The 23571-nt window shown below is 47.4% G+C and overlaps 1 protein-coding gene across 1 annotated transcript in view; it reads left to right on the forward strand.

The window, feature by feature from the left end:
* Nucleotides 1-97: 97 nt before the first annotated feature.
* The window catches only part of GABBR2 (gamma-aminobutyric acid type B receptor subunit 2), a 354769-nt gene continuing 331295 nt past the window's right edge, over nucleotides 98-23571 (forward strand). The window contains exon 1 of the mRNA XM_024734390.1: nucleotides 98-259. Coding sequence (XP_024590158.1) covers nucleotides 113-259 — 147 coding nt within the window. The 5' untranslated portion in view covers nucleotides 98-112. The remainder of the gene's footprint in view (nucleotides 260-23571) is intronic.

The raw sequence follows: 23571 nt of genomic DNA on the forward strand, positions 1-23571 counted from the left end.
GCGGCTGCTGCTGCTCCTGCTGCTGCCGCTGCTGCTGCCGCCGGCGCCCGGGGCCTGGGGCTGGGCGCGGGGTGTCCCCCGGCCGCCGCCCAGCAGCCCTCCGCTCTCCATCATGGGCCTCATGCCGCTCACCAAGGAGGTGGCCAAGGGCAGCATCGGGCGCGGCGTGCTCCCTGCGGTGGAACTGGCTATCGAGCAGATCCGCAACGAGTCGCTCCTGCGCCCCTACTTCCTCGACCTGCGGCTCTACGACACCGAGGTGAGTGTCGGCCGCCCGTGCCGTCGGGGCTGTGGGGGCGATGGGGGAGGGCGTGTTGGACAGAAGCAAGCTTTGGCCCATGGGTAGAGCCCTGATTGAGCCTGCCGAGGGCACCGCGCGGGCTGGGGCTCAGTGCTTACCCTCTGGGTCCCACCGGGCTTGGTTGGCACAGCCAGTACCAAGATTTGCTGAACATCTTCCTCCTCTGGGATTGTATGTGTGTGTATGCTTGTGGGGTGTGGGATAGAAGACTAGGGTCTCCTTTGCCCAGAGAAGGAGTGGAGAAGGTGGTAACTGAACCTCCCCAAAAGCCTGCAGTGGTCGCCCCTGCCCAGGTCCCCGCTGGTGGGGCTGTGGAGTGCTAGGTGGGAAGAACAGGCGCATTGACTCTAAACTGGGCCATACGGGGCTAGAGAGGCCACGGGCCTGCTCTCGGATCCAGGAAAGCCGATCTGTGCTTTGAGGTCCGGAGGACTCGGGGACCCGAGGGGCTGGAGGGCGCAGCAGGGCTGGACGAGCTCGGAGCCAGTACTACTCAGGCCGGCGTGGGGCCGCCGGCTCTGCAGCGCTGCTGCCTGCATGTATCCGGCGCTGCCTGTGGCCCGAGCGGTTTTCTGAGGAGACCCCCTCGGGCTGGTTGATCAGAGAGTGCCCTGATCAGGTCTCGACCTGTGCACGCGAGGGTGTGCAGCCGCGCCGCTGCTGGTGGCCGGGCGGCTGCAGGCGCAGATTCCCCGGGCGCAGACTTGAAGCACGGACTTGGAGCGCAGCACCCGGTTTGCCCTCCCTGCCCCCTTCTCTGAGGGGAGCCGAAGAGCCGAGAGCTTTCCATCCCAAGCCCCCTCCTCACACCCTCAGCTTGCATTCCGGCTGCAGCAACAGTGCACACCTTCACCGCCCGCCCGAGGGCTGGGGTGCGCCTAGGGGGCTCAGAGGAGGGATCGCGGGCCGCGCGAGGTCGGGTTTGCGAGTTTTTCGGGACTGAGGGAGCCCTTACGCTCCGGCCGCAGCATCTGAGACGCGGCCTGAAGGGGGCAGTGATTTCCTGTGCAGTACGCTCGGTTGGCGCCTCTTCCACCGCGCCAAAGCCCGGCCGAGGCGCTGGGCTTGATTGACCCGGCTTCCTGGGGCTCCTTGGGCGCTTCTGCTCGAGCCCTGGTGCAAACCCCTTTCTGAGAGCAGGGTCGCGCTGCCGCGTTGATCGTGCAGCCTAGGCTACACTTCCTTCTCTGTGTGCCCCCCCCCACTTTTTTGGTCCCCGGAGAAAGAACAGAAATCTGGATTGCATCTTATTCCCCACCTCTCCCCTTCACTGATGAACCAGCCTGCTCTGCGCTGTAAATAAAAGGTGAAGAAACGGGTGGCAGTTGGTGGCGGTGCACGCAGGCTGCTGCAAGCAGAGAAGCTTCCTCTGCCCCAGGAGGATGTAAGCTGGGTAGCTGTGCAGAGCCAACCCGTGTGGAATCATTTCTGAATGACATTCCTGTCTTCTCCAGAACATTTCAAGTTCTCTGGGGTAGTTGCCTGGCACACATAAACGGGAGGGCAATGCAATTATACCGAACCATGTCTTCCGGATACTATTTCTCTGGTGCTCCATCTATATCTATCTATCTATTTTTGTTTTGGAAAGGACACGGAGAGCCGGTTCTTTGGAGACAAAACCATTTATGGACAGGGCAGCCCTGCTTGCATCATCACCAAATATTGTCAGCTGCATAATGTTTTCACCATCAATTTATTCCCTTCAGAAAGCTTCCCTGAAAGAGATTTCATATTAGCTTGTTAGTAGCAGCAAAGGGAAGGGTGCTCAATTTCAGGGTGTGGGTTGATGCTTTTATATTTTATTTTTCAAGTGTGTCTTGATGACTTTCTGAGTGAGAGGGGGCCTAAAGTCAAGAGGATGAGGCAGTCAGAAGGCACTTCAGCTCAGGGGAAGGAGGGCAGAGGGTATAATCTCAGCCTCACGCAAGCAGGGAAGCATATCTCGCCATTTGAAGGGGCACCGAGCATGGGCTTTGGGGTGGCTTTAACCTGGCTTCTGGTCAGAAACCTAGTATCTTCCCTGTGGGTGACCTTGAGCAAGGTATTGATCTCTCTAAACCTAGATTTCCACTTCTGAAAGACTGGGACTATTATATGTACTCCCCAGGATGGTATTGTGATGCTTAAGGGAGACAGCAGGCTGGAATGGAAAATGCCTTGAGCTGGCAGGTGCAGCGGCCAGTGCTCTGTCTGGCATGCTGTAAGCACTATATAAACGTTTCCTGCCTTCCTTCCTTCATTTTCCTCTGGTGTGGATTCACAAGTAGGACATTGTGACTTCAGATGTGATAAAATGGTCACAACTAAAATATTGACTGCTTATTTGTTTTGCTCACTTCTGAAATCTCATGAAGGCTCAGTGAAGTTACCACCAGAAAAAAAAGAATCTTGGCTTACAATCAAACAAATATGTATCTCTTGCCATGAAGTGTCACGGTTAGGAGAACACCCGGGTGATATAATACTTAATTTTTTCAAGTGGTCCATCTTTAGAGTACAGGTACTTTCTCTCTAAGCCGAAGTAAAGGATCAATCTGGGTAATTGCAGCAAAATCCACAGTGATCTAAAGGGTGTTTGGGGCTTGTGTTAGAGTGTGTGGACCCTGTTTTATTCAGATAGGATGTCTTTATGGATTGTGTATACCCCCTTGTCACTTGCTGGGTGTGTCACTTGTTGTCTGTAGACTTGAATGCAGGATGGATGTGGTGAACACATTTTGGCTGGCTTTGCTAACATTTGCTGTCAGTCAATGGCCAGAGACAGTGGGCAGCCAGGGTGGACCTCTGTCCACACAGTCTTCAAAGAGATGGAGATTTAGCAAAACATGGGTTGATCTGATCATTGGGACTAGCCTGTCTCAATAAAGGAGCCTCCCGCACACACTTATTCAGTTGCCCCTCTCCTGTAATTAGAATAGCAATAAAGCATTCAAAGCCCCACTCAGTGCCATGTGTTTGTAAAAATGAAACATCCCAGCAGAGCATCTGCTAGGCAGGACCTCTCTTCTCTGGTGTACCTCAAATCACATCAGCAAATACTTCTTTATGTATTCCAAGGAAGATTTGAGTATATAAAAGCACAAGCAAGACAATTGAAAAAACAGATAAAAGGAAGCATCAGAAACCACATAGAAGCATGCAAGTTACCGAACCCAGAACCTGGGCTAAGATGGTTACTGCATTTTTGTAAATTAAATTTTAGCTCTGAGCCTCCTGGCAGTCAAGGTTAAAAGGTAAACATGGTAGATTACATTACTTACGTGTTTGTTTAAAAGACTCTGAGGGACCGTGTCTTTTTTTTCCATAAAAGTTTTGCAGGTTCAGAAATGTTCTTCATGTGATTGTTTCTCATTCTTTGGTAGCCACATTAATAAAAGTAAATAATAACCAAGGGATGAGTTAAAAAATAATGTCAGCTTTTCTGATTTGATTAAAGTAATTTTCATTTTGGAAAAATAGAAAATTGTAGAGAAGCATTGAAAAAAATTGTCTATAATCCACCTACACAAAGGTAATTGCATCTAATAATTAGTATTATTCCCTTCCAGTTGCTGGTGTTTACTATTTTGTGTGCTTGAAATCTCTATGCACCCTTTTATTTTTGTTTCATTCAGTTAATGTTATAGCATGTCCTTAAATCTTCTTTGCAAAGATGAATTTTAGTGGCTATTTACTATTCTATCCTATGGGTGCCCCATAAGTATTAAATCATTCCCCTACTGTTGGATTTATATGTTTTCCCCTTGGTACTATTTTAAATTATTCTGTAATAAACTTGGGAAAAGTTCAGGGAGCCAAAGGAGCACATTCCAGGTGTGCACCTCTCAGAAGGTCTACCCTGTTGCAGGGATCCAGCTTGGAAAACCCAGAGAAAACCTAGTGATCGGTGAGCACATCCTTTTCTTGAGTGGTTTTGCCAAATATCTGTTCTCTCATTCATTGTGCTTTAGAGAGGACCTAAACAACTGTTGGATGGAGGCCGAGCTTTTCAGGAGGTCTGAGTACAGCTTAGTAGCCATTGGGCACCTACTGCAGTTGCTGGTACTACAGAAAGGCGTAAACCCAGCACTGGGCTCAGGAGAGGAGCTGGTGCACAGGGCAGAACAGAGCAAGCACATGCTTGTCATTTTCAGTGCAAGGTAGAAAGTAAGCTGTCTTGATGGTTGCACATTTCTGTGACTATACTAAAAACCATAGGACTGTAGACTTTAAAAGAATGAATGTTATGGTGCGTGAATTGTATCTCAACATAGCCGTTCTTAGAAATAAAGAGATAGAAAATGAGCTCTTTTAGAATCAGGCTCACATCTTTGTGGTTATACCCCATTGCCTTGCATGGTACCTCACCCTTAGTAGTTGTATTGCTTAGGAACCTTGTTGCAGGTGACAGAAACCTAATTTTAACTGGTTCATGTGGCTGAAAAATCCTGGAGTGGGCTGTATTCAGGTATGGCTGAATCCAGTCCCTCTCTGTTGCTTGGCTCTGATTTCCTCTGTGTTTGGCTTCACCCTCAGTCAGGCTCTCCCCATTTGGCTGTACAGATGGCCCCTAGCAGCTGCAAGTTTACACACTCCCAGTTTAGAAACTCCAGTAAGAAGAGTGTTTCTTTCCTGACGTTTTCAACAAAAATTCCAAGCTCAGCTCTCATTGGCTTGAGTTGGGTCATGTGTCTATCCCTGAACCAATAACATGATGCTGACAGGCCTGGGATATCCGCCAGCCTTTCATGGAGGAAGAAGGAGGTGAGGCCAGCCCCACCCAACCACATGAATACAGAGTGGGGAAGAGGTGATTCCTCGAAGCTCATCAGAGGCTGTTAAAGGCGGGTGGATGCCAGGTGGGTCTGATCACAGATATCCACTTGGGGAATGCTAAATTCAAGAAAGCAGCAATAGATGCCAGGGACATTAGGAGAAAGGGAAGCTCACATCTAGGTCTCCTGGAGGAGAAGAAGTCAAGGTGAGTCTGGAAGGGTGAATATAATGTTGACACAGAGAGGTGTGGGCTCAGGGAGATGGAGGTTGGATCCTAGGAAGGATCCCCAGGATCAAAGGATAAAGGCCACAAAGTGTGAAGTGTGTCTGGGGAGCACTGACTTGTTATGTTTTCACCTGAGTGCAGGGTTCGTAGAGGGAAAGGCAGCCTGGTGGTGGGCATGAAAGGCCTTGAATGCCCTGTCAAGAAGTTTAGACTTTATTCTGGAGTGGTGAGGAGCTGTGGGAGGTTTTCGAACATGGATGTGACAAGATTAAGGCTGATAAGAACATAGAGGCTGAATGGTAGACAGGAGAGGGTGGAGATAGAAAAGTCAGGAAGCTATTGTAGCAGTTGAAGGGGGAGATACTGGGGCCTGAGCAGAGATGGAGAGCCAGTGTGAGGGGATGGAGGCACTCTGAGGCCTGACTGGGTGGGAGGGGCGGCAGAGGGGGAGCAATGACATGCGCGGGGGTATCTGGCAGGCAAGATAGTAACTGAAGTCAGTTGCACTGCAGGGGAACGAGGAGAGAGAGTCCCTGAGGGGATGCGGCTGGGCACAAAACCAGACCCTTCAGCTCCCCTAGCTCCAAGCACCTGTTAGATGAGCTTCTTAGCATGTCAGGGGGCCTGGGTTTGTATCCCCATTGGGTACCACGTACCTGCCTGGTGACCTTAGGCAAGCCACTTTGCCTCTGTTTCTTCATCTGTAAAATGGGGCTAATATACTAACTGCCTGATAGGGTGTGGGGAACAAATGAGACCATCCGGGTAAAGTAATTCAGTGCTTGGTACACTGTGAATGCTCAGTAAATATTCACTGCTGTTTTGTCACTATTCTCGTTATTCCTGTACCATGTGGTGATGATTATGTTGATCTCACAGATCTGTAGTAGGGATAAACATGATGGATGTGGAACCTCAAAACATGATGTAAATGTAAAGCCGTGTTATCTGTAATCTTGCTTTCTAATGCCGCGTTGCTGAGAGCGGTGTCGGAGAGAGACCATGCGAGCACGAGATCTTTATTCATGTGTATCTTCCAGCACATCTTACATTTTGCTGTGTGTCATAGCCATCTTTGTCTGTTTCTCCCCCACTGGACTGTAGCTCTGTGAGGGCAGGGCTGGTCCTATTCCACAGTGGTTTTACATACAGTGGGCATCAGTGAATGTTTGCTGAACTGAACTATAAGTGAATAAATTAGAATCTGCCTTCTGAATTAACTTCCCATAGGATGAATGATTTCTCTGGATCACTTCCCCAGGGTCTTTGCTCCACCTCTCCATCACCATAGGACTTAGGGGACCCCATATATCAGGATCAAGCTGAGCTGCCTTCTGCATGTTCCCACCAGCAACAACCCCTCAACTTCCCTGGTATGAGGGAAATACCCTTGGCCATGCCGTGCCTGCCCCCGACCAATTCCTCAGACCTAGCCAGGCACCCAGTAGAAGGTGGGTGGGATAACACACTAGGGCCTGTTTAGAACTAGGTATTGGGCTAAGCATGTTAGCTCGCTACCTTTATCTTTAAAGAGCTCTTGTTCATGTGTTTGGCCTCCCCTCTTGTGGGACCATCAGCTTCTTCATGAAGAGATGTGAGATTTCAACAGGGAAATGAACAAGCTGGAAGTGTAAGATAGGGGTGAAAATAGAGGTGCTAAATAAATATATAGAGAGGATATATAGCTTTTGTTAGTCAGGGTGGACTAGGCTATGCTGCGTTAGCAGACAAATCCTGAAATCTCTGTTGCTTGACACAGTCACATTTATATACTGTTCACCCAAATCCAGTGAGGGTCAGAGCCTCCTGGCAGGCTCTCCTCCAAGTGAGAACACAGGGCCCCAGGCTGCTCTTGTGCTGTCACTCTTCCATCTTTTGGCTTCAAGAAGATGGCGAGTAGGAAGGAATCCACAGGGAAGGCACACTAGGTTTTGACCATCTTTACTTGGAAGTGACATGTATTATTTCTATTCATATTTCATTGACCAGAAGTAGTCATTGACCAGCTTAACTTGAAAGGAGGCTGGGGTGTGTAAAGGAGCATGTGGATGTCTTGGACACTTGTCATTTGGGGTCCTTCAAGAAGTACATGCCAAGATGGATTTATAAGTGCCAGAGTTTTGGGGGGGAATACCAGTGAAAGATAAAAGAGGAGGTAGGGAAACCCTCAGACCACAATGCTGTTCTGACACCTGTGAAAGGAGAGGGGAAGGAAGGAGAGTTGGAAGGAGGAGTCTCAGAAAGTCTTGGCCAGCCCATTGGGGTGCTCCAGAGCAAAGATTGCCCATTAGAGTAGTCACATATTAGAGACCAAAAGAGCCAGACTCTAGAATCCCTGTGCAACTTAGTCACTGGCTGCAGGCTCCCTGGGAAAAAGGTGTCCTTAGCTTAATTAAACACTATGACAGATGTTGAAGCTACAACTGAAGGCTTAGCTGATGGTACTTGTCCTGTAGGTTCTCTTTTTAAAGGAGACGTGAGTGGCCCACCTAGATGGCTGCCACAGCTCCACCTATTTCTGCCTCAGTGTCCTAATTCTACACGCGCTAATGGAGAAAATTTTCTGCCAGGCCCTTTTCTAGGCTCTGGGATACAGAGTTGGATGTGGCATGGACCCTGCCCTTGAGGATCTCATGGCCTAACTGCTGGTCACCTAACCATGGTAGGTAGGAGTCAGGGGAGGATGCTGGGGAAGGCATACCCCTTCTGGAGGCACCTGTTTGGTCATTCCCCATGTTGTTTGGGAATTAAATGTAAGTGGCTTCTTATTGCTGACTTTTTTTGTTATTTATTTTGGTTCTAGGAAGGTGAGAAACTTAAATGGCGTAAGTTGCCCAGTGAGCATCTGCATTCATCTCCTTCTTTATTTTATTCTTATTCTCTCTGCTTATATAATGATGTGCAGTGAGGCTGGTGAGATGTCTTCCTCTCTGTACCTTTCTAGGAACCAGCAGGTGTGCCAGCCTGAAACCTTGGAAGTGTGAGCTTCAGATGGGGTCAGCGGTCTGGGTTCTGGTGCTAGGTTAGTTGCTAAGTCTTTGCTCCTCTGTGAATTGCAGCACCGATTGAGGATCTCTGCTCCGTTGTAAGCACTGCAAGGGCAGACATGGGGTGTGTCTGGGTCTGTTGTGCACACCTCTGCCCCTCCAGGCAGTATCTCAGGGCCAGGCGCAGAGCAGGAGCTCAATAAACATTTATTGAACAAATAGATCTAAAAGACTGAAACTCAGCTCTCTGATTTTAAGAGGCTAAATGGGTGTAGTTGTAACAAATTGAGGAAGTGCTTTGTATGCCAAGCCACGTGGGGTGAGCTTTTTGCTTGCTCTTTATTCGTACTTCGGTGCTTTGGGGGGCCCAGTAGTTGTGGAGTGCAGAGGGAAAAGGGTACTTGTTGGATGTTCCAACAGAAGATTTTGTGCAAAGCTAATGTCAGTCTCTTCTCCCCTGACAAACATACACAGCATCCTCCAAGATCCTCCAACATCAAAACCTGGGAAAGAAATACTTTCCAGCATCTGACAAGCATTATGGTTTTAGGAGATTAGTTTATAGGAGCAGTATTCGAACTGGTAGTTGGTGGGTGTAGGGATCGGGTTCTGATACCCCACTCCCACCTCCAGGAACTGTGAGAGCCACAGAGACTGGACTGGGCTCTCGTCCTAGTAGACACTGTAGGAATGAAGCCAAGTCATCAGCATTGGTGAGCCAGGTGATCTAGTGGCAGGTCTGAGTATAGTGAATAAAGAGGTGTCCTGGGATCCCCTGAACAACAAGACATATTCCAGGTGCCCTGCTCCTGGGCTGGAAGCTACTGCTCTTCATCCTTCCATGGTCAGGACTGATTCAGGAACTGGGTAACCTCAGTCTGGAGCGACTATTTCTCTGACCTGGTTTTGGTCTGGAGCCCAAATCAGATAACCAAGTTTATTAGGATCACGTGCAAAATAAGAGTAAATTGGTTATGAGCTGATGTTTGAAGGTCTGGGAATTCTTGCTTGAGTGAAGGGCATGAACATTGTGACACCTTTGGGGGCTGACTGGGGTGTTCTTCTTTTGCCAACTTTCTACTTTTTCAGTCTTTTTTGAACAGTCTACATTGCTGGAAGGATGAAGTGTCATTGTCATGTAGAAAATTCGTGGTAGATCCAAAGTACTGAGTAAATGGATTCATCTGTCTTCATCAGTGCCCATGTCCCACAGCTGCTGGCTGAAGCAGCCCCCCCCCCCCCTCTCCTGCCATTTGGCAAGGACATCCTCGGTCACCGTTCAGATAAAATGTAGCCAAAGAAGGACTGTGGAGTGGTGCATTATTGCTGCTCTCCTGGCGTAGGGTCAGGAGGTGGCAGAGAGAAAATGATATTTTCACACGCTGCCCATGATCCACTTGACTTTGTTCAGAGGGAACTGATTTTGAAAGCAACAGCCATCCTTATAATAATCACTATATTGTCCAAATCACTTTGGTTCTGGAACTGCCCATTCACTGAAGCTTTTCTGAGAATGCCCAGAATTGTTTCAGGGATTTAACTGGCAGACAGGGACCTGGAAGCCCACTCCAGGGCGTATGATCAGAGCCCATGCAAATGCTCCCACCCAGCCTGGCTCAGAGCGCCTTGCCTTTGATAGAAAAAGAATTGGCTAGCCTGTCACTCCATAGAGTGTCCTCTCAGGGCCAGACTGACCCTGCTGACCTCCTTGCTGGACTCTGAATTCTAGAAACGTTGGGAAGCCTTTGGAGGGCTTCTAATCTTGTCATTTAAAAAAGGAAAAGGTAAAGGAAACATTATTTGCAAGTGTGTAGGTGAAAGAAAAGAGACTACAACAAGAGTAACTCACCTTTATCCTGCGCTTAGCACCTATCAGTCCTATGTCAAGTACTTATTTAATTCTCACGCCAATTTGATGCGGTAGTTGCTATTATTGTCTGCATTTTACATGTGAGACTTAGAGAGGTTAAGTGACTTATTTAACATCACAACCGACCAAGTGGTGCCCTGGGATTTCAATCGGATGGTCTGACTTTGATCTCTGCTGCTTAAATACTAATGTGAAACAGCATCTTCATATGGGAGTTATCTTCCTCCCATGAAAGCAAGTGGCACGTTTTGTCAGTAGCTGCCGCTTCTCTTTTTTTGGATGAATTTCACCCAGCTGCTTGCCTCTCCCTCTAATTCAGCCTCATCCTCACCCATTTCCCTGTCCGCCCACTCAGACACACAGCGGCGCTGAACTCTCTACTCACTTTAAGTGTGTCTGTCTACACACCTAGCTCACATGGATCCGCTCTCTGCTTCCCTTGCTTCGGCAGAACTTGTCACCTCCTGTAGTGTTTACTCGGGGTGTCAGTGTTTGTCTCTGTTTGTGTGTCTCCTGTTAGACTTAGATCATGTCGAGAGCAGCAGTAGTGCGTCCTTTACACATGTAGCTCATACTTGCTAAGCACCTACTTGGTGCCAGGCCCAGGGCTGGTTATAGGGCATGTGGAGGTGAGTCTGAAACAGCAGTGCTTTCAAAGAGAGGCCACCGGGGACCGTCACTATGCAGCATAAGGAGCGTGATGGTGCAGCCTGGGGCAGGTGCAGGGGCTATCACCCAGATGCAGAGGACCTTTAGGACCACTGACCCAGCGTGCTGGTCAGGTGGCCTCCCTGTTTGATACCCTGACTCATCATTGTTCCGGGAATGGGAACAAGACTTCTTCCTGTGCCCTTGAAGGCCCTGTAGTCTGCCCTGTTCACTCCCAGCTTCATTGCTGAGCACTCTCCCCTTTCCCTCTGGTCCTAGACATGTGTTCCTTTCAAGTTTCTCTGGCGATTGTGCTCAGAGAGTGTGCAAAGGACCTTTGCACAAGCTGTTTCCACCATCTGGAATGGCTTTTGCCATCTTTCTTCATCTTTTAGATACCAGCTCAAGTGTGCTTTCTGCATCCTCCCTGATTGGGAAAAATCCCCTATTACAATTTCTCTAAGAACCATGAACCTTTGTAGTGCTTATCACAGTTGCAATTTTAAATTGTTGGATTATTTGATCAATTTTGGTCTTCCCCTATTCTGCCCGGGCACTGTGAACTTAGTCTGTTTTGGCTTACAACAGTGCCTCGCACAGTTTCTAGCACATGGTAGGTGCTCAATAAATATTTGCCGAATGAATGGATGAGTGCTGAAGGATTGTTTATAATGGCTTCTATGTGTTTTCCGATGCCCGGGCAGTGTGGGGAAGACACCTGGACACTGTGGAAAGACCATCACAGATGGAATCAGAAACGTGTGTGTGCTGTTGCTGTTCACTCCTTGAGCCTCAGTGTCCTCATCTGTGAAATGGGGATGATCCTTTCTCAGAGGCTTTTTTTTTTTTTTTTTTTGCAGTACGCGGGCCTCTCACTGTTGTGGCCTCTCCCGTTGCGGAGCACAGGCTCCGGATGCGCAGGCTCAGCGGCCATGGCTCACGGGCCCAGCCGCTCCGCGGCATGTGGGGTCCTCCCAAACCGGGGCACGAACCCGTGTCCCCTGCATCGGCAGGCGGACTCTCAACCACTGCGCCACCAGGGAAGCCCCTCAGAGGCTTATTTTGAAGGCTGACATAGAGCATGCATGTAAGACATTAAGTACAGGGGGCCATGTTGAGTAGGCACCCACTAAATTTTATCGTTGTTATTTTATTATAATGCATATGAAAACATAAAACGCTGTGTAGTCACATAAAAACTGGTTCTTATTTCAGTGGGGGATTGTGTGTTTGAGGCCAGCCAAGAAGTATGAGATCTGTGTCTGAGCTTCACTGAATGGGATTCTAAGTGAAGTGGTTGTTTCTAAATCCCTGTCCATTTCCAGAAGGATCCCTGCCCATTTCCAGAAGCATCTGTGCACTGAGAGCTCAGTGGTGAATCTGCTCTGGGCCTGGGGCTGGGCTGTTGACCCCAGTGGAGTCCTTATAGTTGAGTGTTGTCACTGCTGGCTATTGTCCACCGCCAAGCCTGGCTGTGAGCTGGGCCAGCCCATGGGGACAGGCACGTCATCTGTTTTGCACCTGCCAAGTCCCCGAGCCCAGGACACAGTCTGCAGGCCCTTGGCGATATCTGTGAGTGGATGAGTGCCTCCGTGTCCGAGCACCTAGCATGGCCCCTGGCACATTGTAAGTGCTTAGCAAATGCTTTTTGCATGAGTGTCGCTAAACACAATGTACAACATAACCATTTTGGATAAAATCACAACTGAGCCTCTAAATGGAGCAGAGGGAGAAGACACGATCAGACATCAGAGGAACGGATGGCTCCACCTGCATACTGGATTTGAAGGCAAGAGAGAAACGTTCTGGTGTTGCCGTGTCAGGAGAACATGTTTCCCTTTAGGCTCCAGAGACAAATCTTTTAGCTTAAGGGCCAGGTGGTTCAGTGGAAAGGGCTCTGTGCTTTTGCCGTGGGTGACCTGTCTCTGGTACTCATTAGGGGATGACCTTGAAGTAGTTGTTTAACTTGTGTACACCTTAGTTTTATTGTCTATAAAATGGGAATAATAATAATGCCTACCCTGCTTGTCCATGGAGTTATTGTGGAGATCGTTGAGGAGGGAGGGAAGGAGAGAGAAAGAGAAAGAGAAATAGATTAATGTGAAACGGCTTTAAAAAGTCGTAAAGAGTTGCAGATATCAGATGTGTCTGAAACTAAACAGAAAGAGTAATTAATTCTGGGTTGTCCTCTCAGGGCCTTTGGATATCTCCAATAACAACTTTATCAAAGACACAGAGATGCTGTTCACACAGGTGATTCATTCAACTTTCTATTAAAAAAGGTGGGCACAGTATTGGATAAGAACACTGTGGAAGCAGTTAGCCAGGGAGCTGCGGTCTTCTGACCCAGCAGGCTGTCTTACAGAAGCATCTAGAACAAGAAGTGATTAACATGTCTTCCTCTTATCTGTCGGATGTCTTCAGAGTCCAGCCATTCGTCTTTGGCAGGTGTCAGATCCAAGACCATCCACAAGCAAACTATTGAACAAGGTCCAGGGCAGGAGTTTGGTGGTGTGGGAGTTAGGGCCGTCTGCTGCAAGCAGCGATTTGGGATCCAAGCGAGCAAATCATGGGGGTTGCTAGGTTTGGGGGCTGGGGCAAACACTGGCACGTCCGATTGAAATATGAAATGCCCAGACTGGGCCAGGAGTGGGAGGCTGGGATGCCCGTGTGCTGAGCTAATAGTATTTATTTTCTCCAGAAAGAGCTTTGGTTCTTGCCAAAAGATGTACAAGTATTTCATTGAGACCTCAGAGTTCTGGGCCAGGCAGTGTGCAGATGACGAGTTTGGTTTGAGAGATTTGGGGACCCCAGTAGTCCCTCCAGCTACGATACCCTCAGAAGAGCACCGGCTGGGCTCCTGTGGATGCTGGTCTTGAGACCATCTGATTGGCTTTGTTTTGGCTACTCTAGATCCTCGGCAGGCTGTGGCCCTAATTCCAGCCTGGTGGCTCCACGGTGGACGAAATGACAGGTCCTTACTTGAGCCCCTACTATGCGCCAGACACTACGCTGGGTGCACTCACACGTGCATCAGAGAAGGCAAGGCGCAGTAGAAAGAGCTTGGACTTCCGAGCCCGAGAGGCCCAGGTCCGGCTCTCGGCCCTGCTGGGTGACCTTGGGGAGGTCGCTTCGCTTGGGGCCTCCCTTCCCTGATGTATAACATGGAGGTTTGATGGCAGATGACCAGCATTGTTTTGAGGACTAAATAAGATAAAAGCATTTGGATCTGGTGCCCAGTGGGTGTTTAGCAGATGCCACAGAGCACAGTACCCATTGGGGATATGACACACTTCTGTTCTGGGGTGAGGCGGGGGCAGAAAGTTGCAGAACTGGTCTCTGAGAATTGCTGTGAGTTCTGGCTTCCGAGGCTGAGGACTTCTGCTGGGTTTTAGTTTGAGTCACCTGGATGGCTCTTTCACTGCACACGTATAAAAAGCCAGGTGCTTCTAGTTTGGGGAGCCAGGGAGGTGGGTGTAACTGGAAGAAGGTCCTGCTCTGGTCTGGCTCTGTATTCAGATGATTCTAGAAGCCCCTCCCTTACTGTTAGGAAGCTTCAAGGTTGCTGGGGTCAGTGGCCCCACTGTCTGAAGAACAGTGGCCCCTGGGAGGGAGAGGAGTGAGACCCTGATCCCTCCCTCTGGGGTTTGAAATTGTTAGGACATGTCTGAGGGGTGACATAGCTTAGAGCAGGGTCTGCTGGAGGAAAGGGCAAAATGAGCTCTGAGGGGAGCTTTGCTTGGAGTGGGGGCCCAGGGCATGGGGTGTCGAGGGCAGGCTGGTGTGAAGATGGGAACTGATGCTGGAATGTCCCTCCTCCTCTGTGACACCCTGGGGAGGCTCTGGGGATGGTGACTGTGTATATAATATAAACTGAAGGTGCTCAGTGTTGAGAACTGTAACCCTCAGTTTCCATCTTGGTTCAGACACTCCCTTGGCCCAGGGTTGACCCCCTCAGGGGACAAGGCCCTGCCCTGGTTTTAGTGCAGACCGCAAGCCTCTGTGGCCAGCACGGCAGCTGAAGGGAACCAAGGCCGGCAGCTGGGCCTGGCTCAGAGTTTGATCTCAGGGACACCTCGAGGGGTGCTGGTGAGGTAGACTCACCAACCTGTCAGCATAGACCACCTGGAGGGCCGGGGCGCACTGTGCTGGGTGCTCCCAGGAGAATGCCTGAGCTGCCCTATCCCTTGCATCTTTGAACATTCAAATAAATATGACCTTATTTGTACCTCAGTCTGGTACAGTGCAAAGTACAGTTGGTTTCTCATTTAGTTCTGATAATAACTTTTTTTAGTAGATATTATTTCAACAACTAAACAACAAGAATTACAGATTGTGTGTAGTGCTAGAGTTTATTATTTATTCCAAATGCATCACCCAGTAATAACCCAGTAAGAGAGGAATTCTTCCATTAGCCCCATTTATAGATGGGAAAACTGAGGCTCAGAATGATGAGCCCTGGGTGAGACAGTAAGCGGAGACTTACTAAGTCTAAGTCTGCCAGACTCTAAGCCCAGTGGCCTTTGCACTGCCCACAGCTGCCGGGCACACTCTGGCCTAGGCTCATGGGTTATGTGGTTCTACGCTCTGCTCTGGGTTCATGGGGATCCAGCCAGAAGCCAGGAAGCCATCCATCATGGCTGTTCCCGAAGGTCCTTCAAGAGAGGTGTGTGTACAGATGCAGTTGGCTTCGTGAATGATAAAGTGCTTCCGACTTTATCCTCCTAAGCACCTCAGGAAGGACTGCCGGAGGTGGGCATCCACAGCAGGTAGATAGACGCTCAGAGCGGCTACAAGGTTGGACCAGTATCCACATGCAGGCCAGTGTCAGCTGGCCACATGGGAGAGGTGGACATTGGGCTCCATTCAGGAACGAGAATGATGCACCTGCCTCATGCCAGGCTGTGGGCATCTGAACGTGACTCAGATATGACATGACAGTGTGGGTAACTCATAAGTGAGCAAGTGACCCTGGCTGAGTGCCTGACTCTTGAGCAGGACTGCCTTGCCACCACTTACCAGCTATGTTAATTTTTGGCAAGCCACTTCATCTCCCGTGCCTCAGTGTTCTCATCTATACAATGGGGTGATAATAACTACCTATTTCATAGGATAGTTATAAAAAGTAAATCAATTAAAATTTGCTGAAGACGTCGACCAGTGAGCAATACATAGTAAGTGCCATAAAAGTCTTGTCAAGTAAAATAAAAGATAAGAGGCTGATGTGAATAGACTCTTAGGGAGGCACAAGTAAGGGCTATAGGAGCATGAAGGGAGGGCTGATGCATTCTCACTGGGTGCAACCTGGGAGGGCTTCTCAGAGCCGGTGACTTTTGAGCTGGGCTTGAGAGAGAGAGGTGGAGATGTCGGAAGAACCCTGTGGGAGGAGGGAACTGCACTAGCAAAGATAGAGAGGTGGGACTTTGCGGGGATAATGTTGAGCCATTCAGGTGAGGCAGGCACATAGGTGACTGACTGCAAAAGACATTGTGGAGAGAGAGCAACGATCTGGAAAAACAACCATCTTTGGGCCTGCAGTGTCTGAAAACATAGTTTTAAATCAATCAGTGTTCACTGAGGGCCTCCTGCAAGGTCATGGCTTCTGGTACTTGCTGTCAGTGCAGAGGCTTCTTGTTGGTTAAAGCTGGAGGATACACCCCTATGTCACCTGGGAGCTGGACAAGGTCATCTGCAGGGACATCACAAAAATTAGGGCTCTGGGGAGAGAACGTAGATCAGGCAGATTTAGTTAAATCTTGGCTTTGTTACTTCCCGAGACTTGTCTTTTGGCAAGCCAGGCCGTCCCTATCCCACTGAGCCTGTTTTTCCTTCTATACAATTTGGTTGTGGGTTCCTGCCTGACAGGGTGGCTGGAAGGCAAGGATGAGAGGAAGTATCCTCTGAGAACGTTGAATGGGAGTAGGACCCAGCCGTGTTTGACACCGATTAGATTCGGAGCGAGCCTGCCATGGTACCATTCTAATTTTAACAATCAAAAAATGACTCAGGGTCTGAAGAGGGCCCAAGATTTCAAAGCTTACTCCAAGTTGGGTCTGTAGGTGGACGTAATAGGTGCAATCAGCTTTACGTTTCTCTTAATGGTTTTCTTGATGAAGGGAAGCGGAGAGCAGCAGGGATCCGTGCTAGAATAACTGTTGGGAAACCTCGGCAGCCAAAAGCCAGGTTGGCAGGCCCGGTCCTGTGGTCTGAGGGCAGAAGGCTGGTGCTGATGTCCCCAAGGTTTTCTGTCAGGCTGATGGGCGCCGGGTCTGGCTACAGAGGTTTCCCTTTTTGACATGGGGTGAGCTATAGACTGCACTGGTCCTCGGGGGCCTGCCTCTGTTTGAGTGTAGCCAGATAGCAGGCAAGGATTAGCACCATCCCCTGCCCGCACATTCCCCAACAGGACAGGCTCTGGGTTTGGAGACAGAAAGGCTTCTGGGGGCGGCTGTTGTTTTGGAGTCTAGTGATTGAGCAGAGTATCTTGAGAGGATGGAGTTCTTAGGGCCCAGCTGGGATGTAGAGTGGCTTTCCTTTTGAGACCTGACAGGTTCCAGCCCTTTTCCCATCTGCTGCAGATCACTTCTTCTCTGAGCAGTGACAGGCCATTCCTAAAACCCATTTGGATGGAAGAGATTCTGAACAGAGCCGTAAAATGGTTTTCTCACAACCGCTGATAAAGAAGTTGATGTATAGAGACTCAACTGGATTTTTGCCAAAATGACTCCCTTCTGGGTGTTTAGAGAAAGAGAGTTGTAATGCCTTAGGGGGAACTGAAGGGAATGGAAGGGATGTGTTCAGAATATAGGTGTGGATCTTGGAAGGCTTGGCCTCGGGGTCTTTCCATTGGAGCTGGGCTCTCTGAGCCTCAGTTTCTTTATCTGTAAAGTGGGGAGGGTACCCTCTACAGCTACCCTCCCAGGGTGATTTTTTGCTTAAATTGGATAATGGCACTGGAGAGCCCTTGAGAAGAGTCAAGATGGGACTGTCTGGGATTGCTAAGTATTTCTGCGAGAGAGCCTTACAGTGGTATTTGTCCAGATACATAAAGAAGGAACTCATGAAAGCTACAGAAAAAGCAGTATTGTGAAAATAATAGGAACTAAAGTAGGTCTCATTTAGGTTTTAGGAAGAAATAGGGCAGTGGATTTAAAGATTGAGCTATCTATTCTTGTTTTTAAGTCAGAATTGACTTTTTAGGGCAGAAAATGGCCAGTTGGATTCTTTCATCCTGTATGAGTTAGAAGTCAGAATGTCAGAGGAGATAAAGGGCCCACCAGAACAAACAAATAAATATATCCTGAAAAGATTTTCTTATGTGGTTTGGATGTGTATAAGAAGCCAGTTTAAGAGTTTTCAGGTCTTTGAATGGTATAAATAATGATAACTGAACTAATAGTGTTATGAACAGCATGGTAGTGCCACAGATCCCTCCCATTCTGACTCCTTTGGAGAAAAGCCAGGTTAGGAGACATCTGCAATGCAGAATATTTTAGAGGATGACACTGGCCTCTGTGGTAGCTGCAACTGTTTGCTTTCTCCAGTCCAGCTCTTCTTCTCTGGAACTGTACAAGATCCTCCAGAAACTGGGGATGTGGGAATTCTGGTTATTGTCTGGGTCCTCTGGGAGCAGGTGTGAAATTGCCCAAGTGAAACCATAGCGTATTTCACCATCAGCACCACCACCATCGTCAGAGTGAACACATTCCATGGGCTTAGCCTCTGTTCTTTACAGTAGTAAATCGTCTACTTGTCATCAAGGTCCTAGGAGATAAGCATTCTTATTGCTCCCGTTTTTCAGATGAGAAAACTGAGGCACAGATAAGTTTAATAATCTGCCTAAATTTACATGGGTAGTAATCGACTAATTTAATCCCAGGCAGTGTGGTTCTAGGGCCCACATCCATAAACATTAAGCACCTCTGTCTTTGTTTCTGGCTTTCAAAGGGACCTCAAAAGATCAAGTGGTCCAGTTGTCTGCCTTCCCACACATAATCTTATCATTATCCCCATTTTACAGAAGAGAAAGCTGAGGCCCGGTGTTACAGACTGAATGTTTGTGTCATCCCCCTGCCCCACCACCAAAATTAATATGTTAAATCCTGACTGCCAGTGTGATGGTATTTGGAGGTGGAGCCTTTGGGAGGTGATTAGGATTAGTGTCCTTTTTAAAAAGGAGACCTCAGAGAACTCACTTGCCTTTTCCATCATGTGAGGTTATAGCAAAAGATGGTCGTCTGTGAACCGGGAAGTGATTTCTCACCAGACAAATCTGCTGGTGCCTTGATCTTAGACTTCTCAGCCTCCAGAACTGTGAGAAATAAGTTTCTGCTGTTTATAAGCCACCCAGTCCATGGTATCTGTTCTAGCAGCTCGAACGGACTAAGACACCAAGAGAAGAAGGGACCTGACTTGCTAAAGCCACACAGTGAGATTGCAAGCAAGCTGGACCCAGGTCTTCATTATAGGATTGACCTCCTCCAGAAGTTTCTGCTCTGCCTTTTGGGTGTCTTTCCTCTTTCTGAGAGAGTGAGAGCCACATCAACATGTGGCCCAGATTAGGCTCTTCCTTCTTACCCCTGGCATGCTTTCCACTCTCCCTGAACCAGCAGGTCCTCCTCTTGTTGCTGGGCTCACTCTGGCTGCCAGGACCCTTCCCTGGCGTGCCCCTCCCCACTGTCCACAGAGGCTGCACAAGGGTTACAGGTAGGTTGGGCAGGAACCTTCACCAGCTGTGATTCCAAGGCGGGTGCTCAGAGCATGCTCAGAGGGTGGTCTGAACAATTAGAAGAGGGGATCACTCTGAGTTCTCCAACAGCATGATGGGCTGCACTGACCTCACTTACTTTGTTGAGAAAGTTACAAACTCACGAGGTTAGGGGAGCTGGGAACCTAGCAAATGTGTGAACTCTATGAAGGTATTTGACAAAATCTCTTGTAACTTTTCAGCCAGGTAGAGAAGATGGTCCATTTAGAGGCATCTGTTAATTGTTTGAATCTCAAACCCAAAAGGTGTTAATCTGGGAGTACTCTGGGATGGTTGTTTGCAGGACTCTGTTCTTTGCCTGGGCCTTTGAATTATAGATGGTCTCCAACTTATGGTGGTTCGACTTATGGTTTTTTTACTTTATAATGTGCAAAAGCAATATGCATTCTGAGAAAGCGTACTTCAAATTTTGAATTTTGATCTTTTTGTGGGCTAGTGCCGTACAGTACTCTCTTGTGATGCTGGGCAGTGGCCCTGAGCGGCATCTCCTGGTCAGCCACACAATCACAAAGGTGAAAACTGATATACTTAAAACCATCCTGTACCCAACCATTCTGTTTTTTACTTTCAGTACAGTATTCAATAAATTACTTGACATATTCAATACTTTATTAAGAAATAGGCTTTGTGTTAGATGACTTTGTCCAAATCTGTAGGATAACGTAAGTGTTCTGAACATGTTTAAGGTAGGTTAGCCTAAGCTATCATGTTCAGTAGGTTACATGTATTAAATGCATTTTTGACTTAATATTTTCAATTTATGGTGGGTTTATCAGGACTTCACCCCATCGTAAGTTGAGGAAGATCTATCCATCTATCTTTCTATCTATCTACCTATCTATTTTCTATGTATCTGTCTTTAAAAGAAGATACATATTCTTTTGTTGGTTTGTTTATTTTTGCGGTACGTGGGTCTCTCACTGTTGTGGCCTCTCCCATTGCGGAGCACAGGCTCCGGACGCGCAGGCTCACGGCCATGGCTCACGGGCCTAGCCGCTCCGCGGCATGTGGGATCCTCCCAGACCGGGGCACGAACCTGCGTCCCCTGCATCGGCAGGCAGACTCTCAACCACTGCGCCACCAGGGAAGCCCCATTAAAAGAAGATATATATTCTTTCTTTAATCAGTGACTTGAATAAGGTCATAGAAGTCATACTGGTCAAATTTTGCTGATGATATCAAGCTAAGAAGATTAACAAATATTTCAGATGACAGAGCCAGAAAACAAATTTCCTCTTACATTCACACCATTGCTCCAGGATTCTAAGAGTTCTTTTTCAGAGTTCACTACTTCAGCTGGCTCTTGGGTTCTGAAAACCAGCTGCTTAAGGACAGGACGAAGTTGATGAGGCTTAAAGGGAGTAGATGTGAAAAGACACTGAGGCCCTAGTTGACCATGACTCATTTTGCTCTCTGGAGGGAGGGAGCAGCTGGGGTCTGCTGTTCAGCACCTGTGCTGACGTAAATGCAGGCCACTGGTAGTCCCTGAGTCTGCTGAGAATGGGGCCTCTTTCCGGGCATGTGCTGGGAAAGGCAATGCCAGCAAGACCATTGAAGATGTCTACAGACTAGAGAAAAGCTCCTGTTGGTGACCTTGGCTTTGACCTTGGCTTCATCTCACATTACCTTCCCTCCTCTCCTCTCTCCCTCCCTTCTGCAGAGGCTTATTAAGTAAGACCTCAGGGTGCCAGGCACCGCAGTGGGCAGTGGAGGGCAGTACCAAACAGGGTCCCAGACCTCATGGAGCTTATGAACCAGTGTCTTTCTACAGCATGTATGTAGGTGGTGCCAGGGGTCTATGGGATGGTGCCATCAGACTGGCCCTGGTGGAAATCCAGGCGTCCTGAGGTAGGCAGCCATGCGGTCAGGAGCTGAGGAACGCACAGGTGAGGCCAAACAGGGGAGCCTGGAGTGGAATGGCCTTCTGTTATGCGGAATAGTTCATCCTGCCTTGGGCTAGGCAGTTGGGAAGGGGGTGGTGAGGCAGCAGCTGGCCTTGAGGAGGGCAGAGAATTGCATCCTTAGGGCAGGGAATTCAGGCAGAGGCCATCACACGGACAAAATACAGATCTCTATGGACAGAAGCTTTGGTCTGGGGTGAGGTTAATCTCTACTACAGATACTGTTTTTACTCTGTGTTTTTTAAAGATGTTATTGTAGAGTATAGCAAAAGGTATTTGGTTTTGATCTTTTGGGATAGGGACATTATCTTGGAATCACAGGCCCCCTTTCCAGGATGAGGACAAATGTACCGAGGAATAAATAGATATCATTGAGTAGGATGAGCAATTTCTATTTGAGGACTTTAGTCAGTATCATGCCAGTGCAGTCCAGTGGATGCACATTCTGTTGGACCTTTCCCAGCTGGGAAGAGAAAGGCATACTTACAAGATCATTTGCATCTTTTGAAAAGCCATCCTAATGACTGACTTTTGTACTTGGAGAGTTTGCATTAAGATTAAAAAAAAAAAAACAACCTTGTAGTGTCTTTATCTTATGATAAAAGTAATTTGTTTATTGAAGACAATTCAGAAAATGCAAATTAAAAGAAGAAAATTAAAATCACTCATAACCCCACAATCTAATATAATCACTTTTGATATCCTGGTATATATTCCCATACTTTTTAAAAACAAAATTCAGATTATTTGCTGTTTGTTACCTGCTCTTATTTTCTTTAAAAATCTATATCATGAAGAACTTTCTGGGTCAGAACCTCTACTCCATATTTTTAAGTGGCTTACCAATATTCCACTAGGTCATATTTTGATAATATTCTCTTGTTGAAATATGGGTTGCGTGCATTTTTTGTGTGATTCTTAACAACGCTGCAGCATACAGCCTTGAAACAAAGTGTGTGTGCTTCTCTATGATTAGTTCCTTAGACTCTAGCATTGCCTGAGCCAAAGGGTATGCAAAGTTTAAATATTTTAAAACTTAGCTATCTCTGCCATTTCTGGAAAGCTTACTGTGGACTAGAGTCAAGTGCTTTTATATGCATCATCTTGCTTAGTTTTTATAACATAAGTAGGCACTATTATTATTCTTCTTTTGAGATAAAACATCAGAGTCTTAGAGAGTTTTAGTAACTTACCCAAGACCTCAGAGCTAAGGCATAGAGGGAATCAGGCCCATTTACCTGCCTGTAGGACCCACAGTGGAATCCTGTACTACTTATTGCTAAGCTGTCTATCCTCAGACAGCAATGGATGGGGTGGGCAAGGCCTTGTTCTGGAGCACGTAACTGGGAGATTTTGCTAAATAAAAAACAAAAACAAAAGCTCTGCCAATTGGGCAGTTGATAAGCTTTTATTTTGCACTTCTTTGTTTATCAGAAAGGTTGAATGTAGTTCACTGTTTAATGAGCTCTGTTTTAGTGAATTGACTTGTCATATCTGTCGACTATTTTCATTAATATGCATAGCTCTTTCCTATTGATTTGTGAAACTGCTTTTTATGTATTACAGTTATTTACCCACCCCCATCCCCAATGTGTGTAGTAAATATTTTTCCAGTTTTTTCTCTTGCCTTTTAATTTTATGTTATTTTTCAACATGGGTTTTTTTTTTAAAAAACTCATGTATGTAGATTGATATCTTTATGGTTTCTGCTTTTGATGTTGTGCTTAGAACATCCTGCAAATTATCCATGGTTTTATAAATAGCCCACTTAGATTTTCTTTTGGTTAAACTAATGATTTAATTTTTTAAATATGTAACTCTTTAGTACTTTTAGTATTTATTTTTTAATAAAGTGAACCTCTAATGACATATATTTTTCCAAACGGTTAATCCAACGTTCCAATACCATTTGTTGAATAATTTGTTTCTCCATTTACTTGAAATGACACCTTATATATAGTTGGTCTGTTTCTGAATTCCTAGGTTTCTAGGTTTTATAGGTATGTCTAGGTCAGTGCACTACTGTTTAAATCACCTTAGCATTATATTACACTTTAATATCTGATAAGTTGCGTCCTCTCCATAATAGTACTTCTCTTTTCAAGGATTTTCT

The sequence above is a fragment of the Neophocaena asiaeorientalis genome, unplaced genomic scaffold (genome assembly GCF_003031525.2).
Source record: "Neophocaena asiaeorientalis asiaeorientalis breed wild unplaced genomic scaffold, Neophocaena_asiaeorientalis_V1.1 scaffold192, whole genome shotgun sequence".
Classification (NCBI taxonomy): domain Eukaryota; kingdom Metazoa; phylum Chordata; class Mammalia; order Artiodactyla; family Phocoenidae; genus Neophocaena; species Neophocaena asiaeorientalis.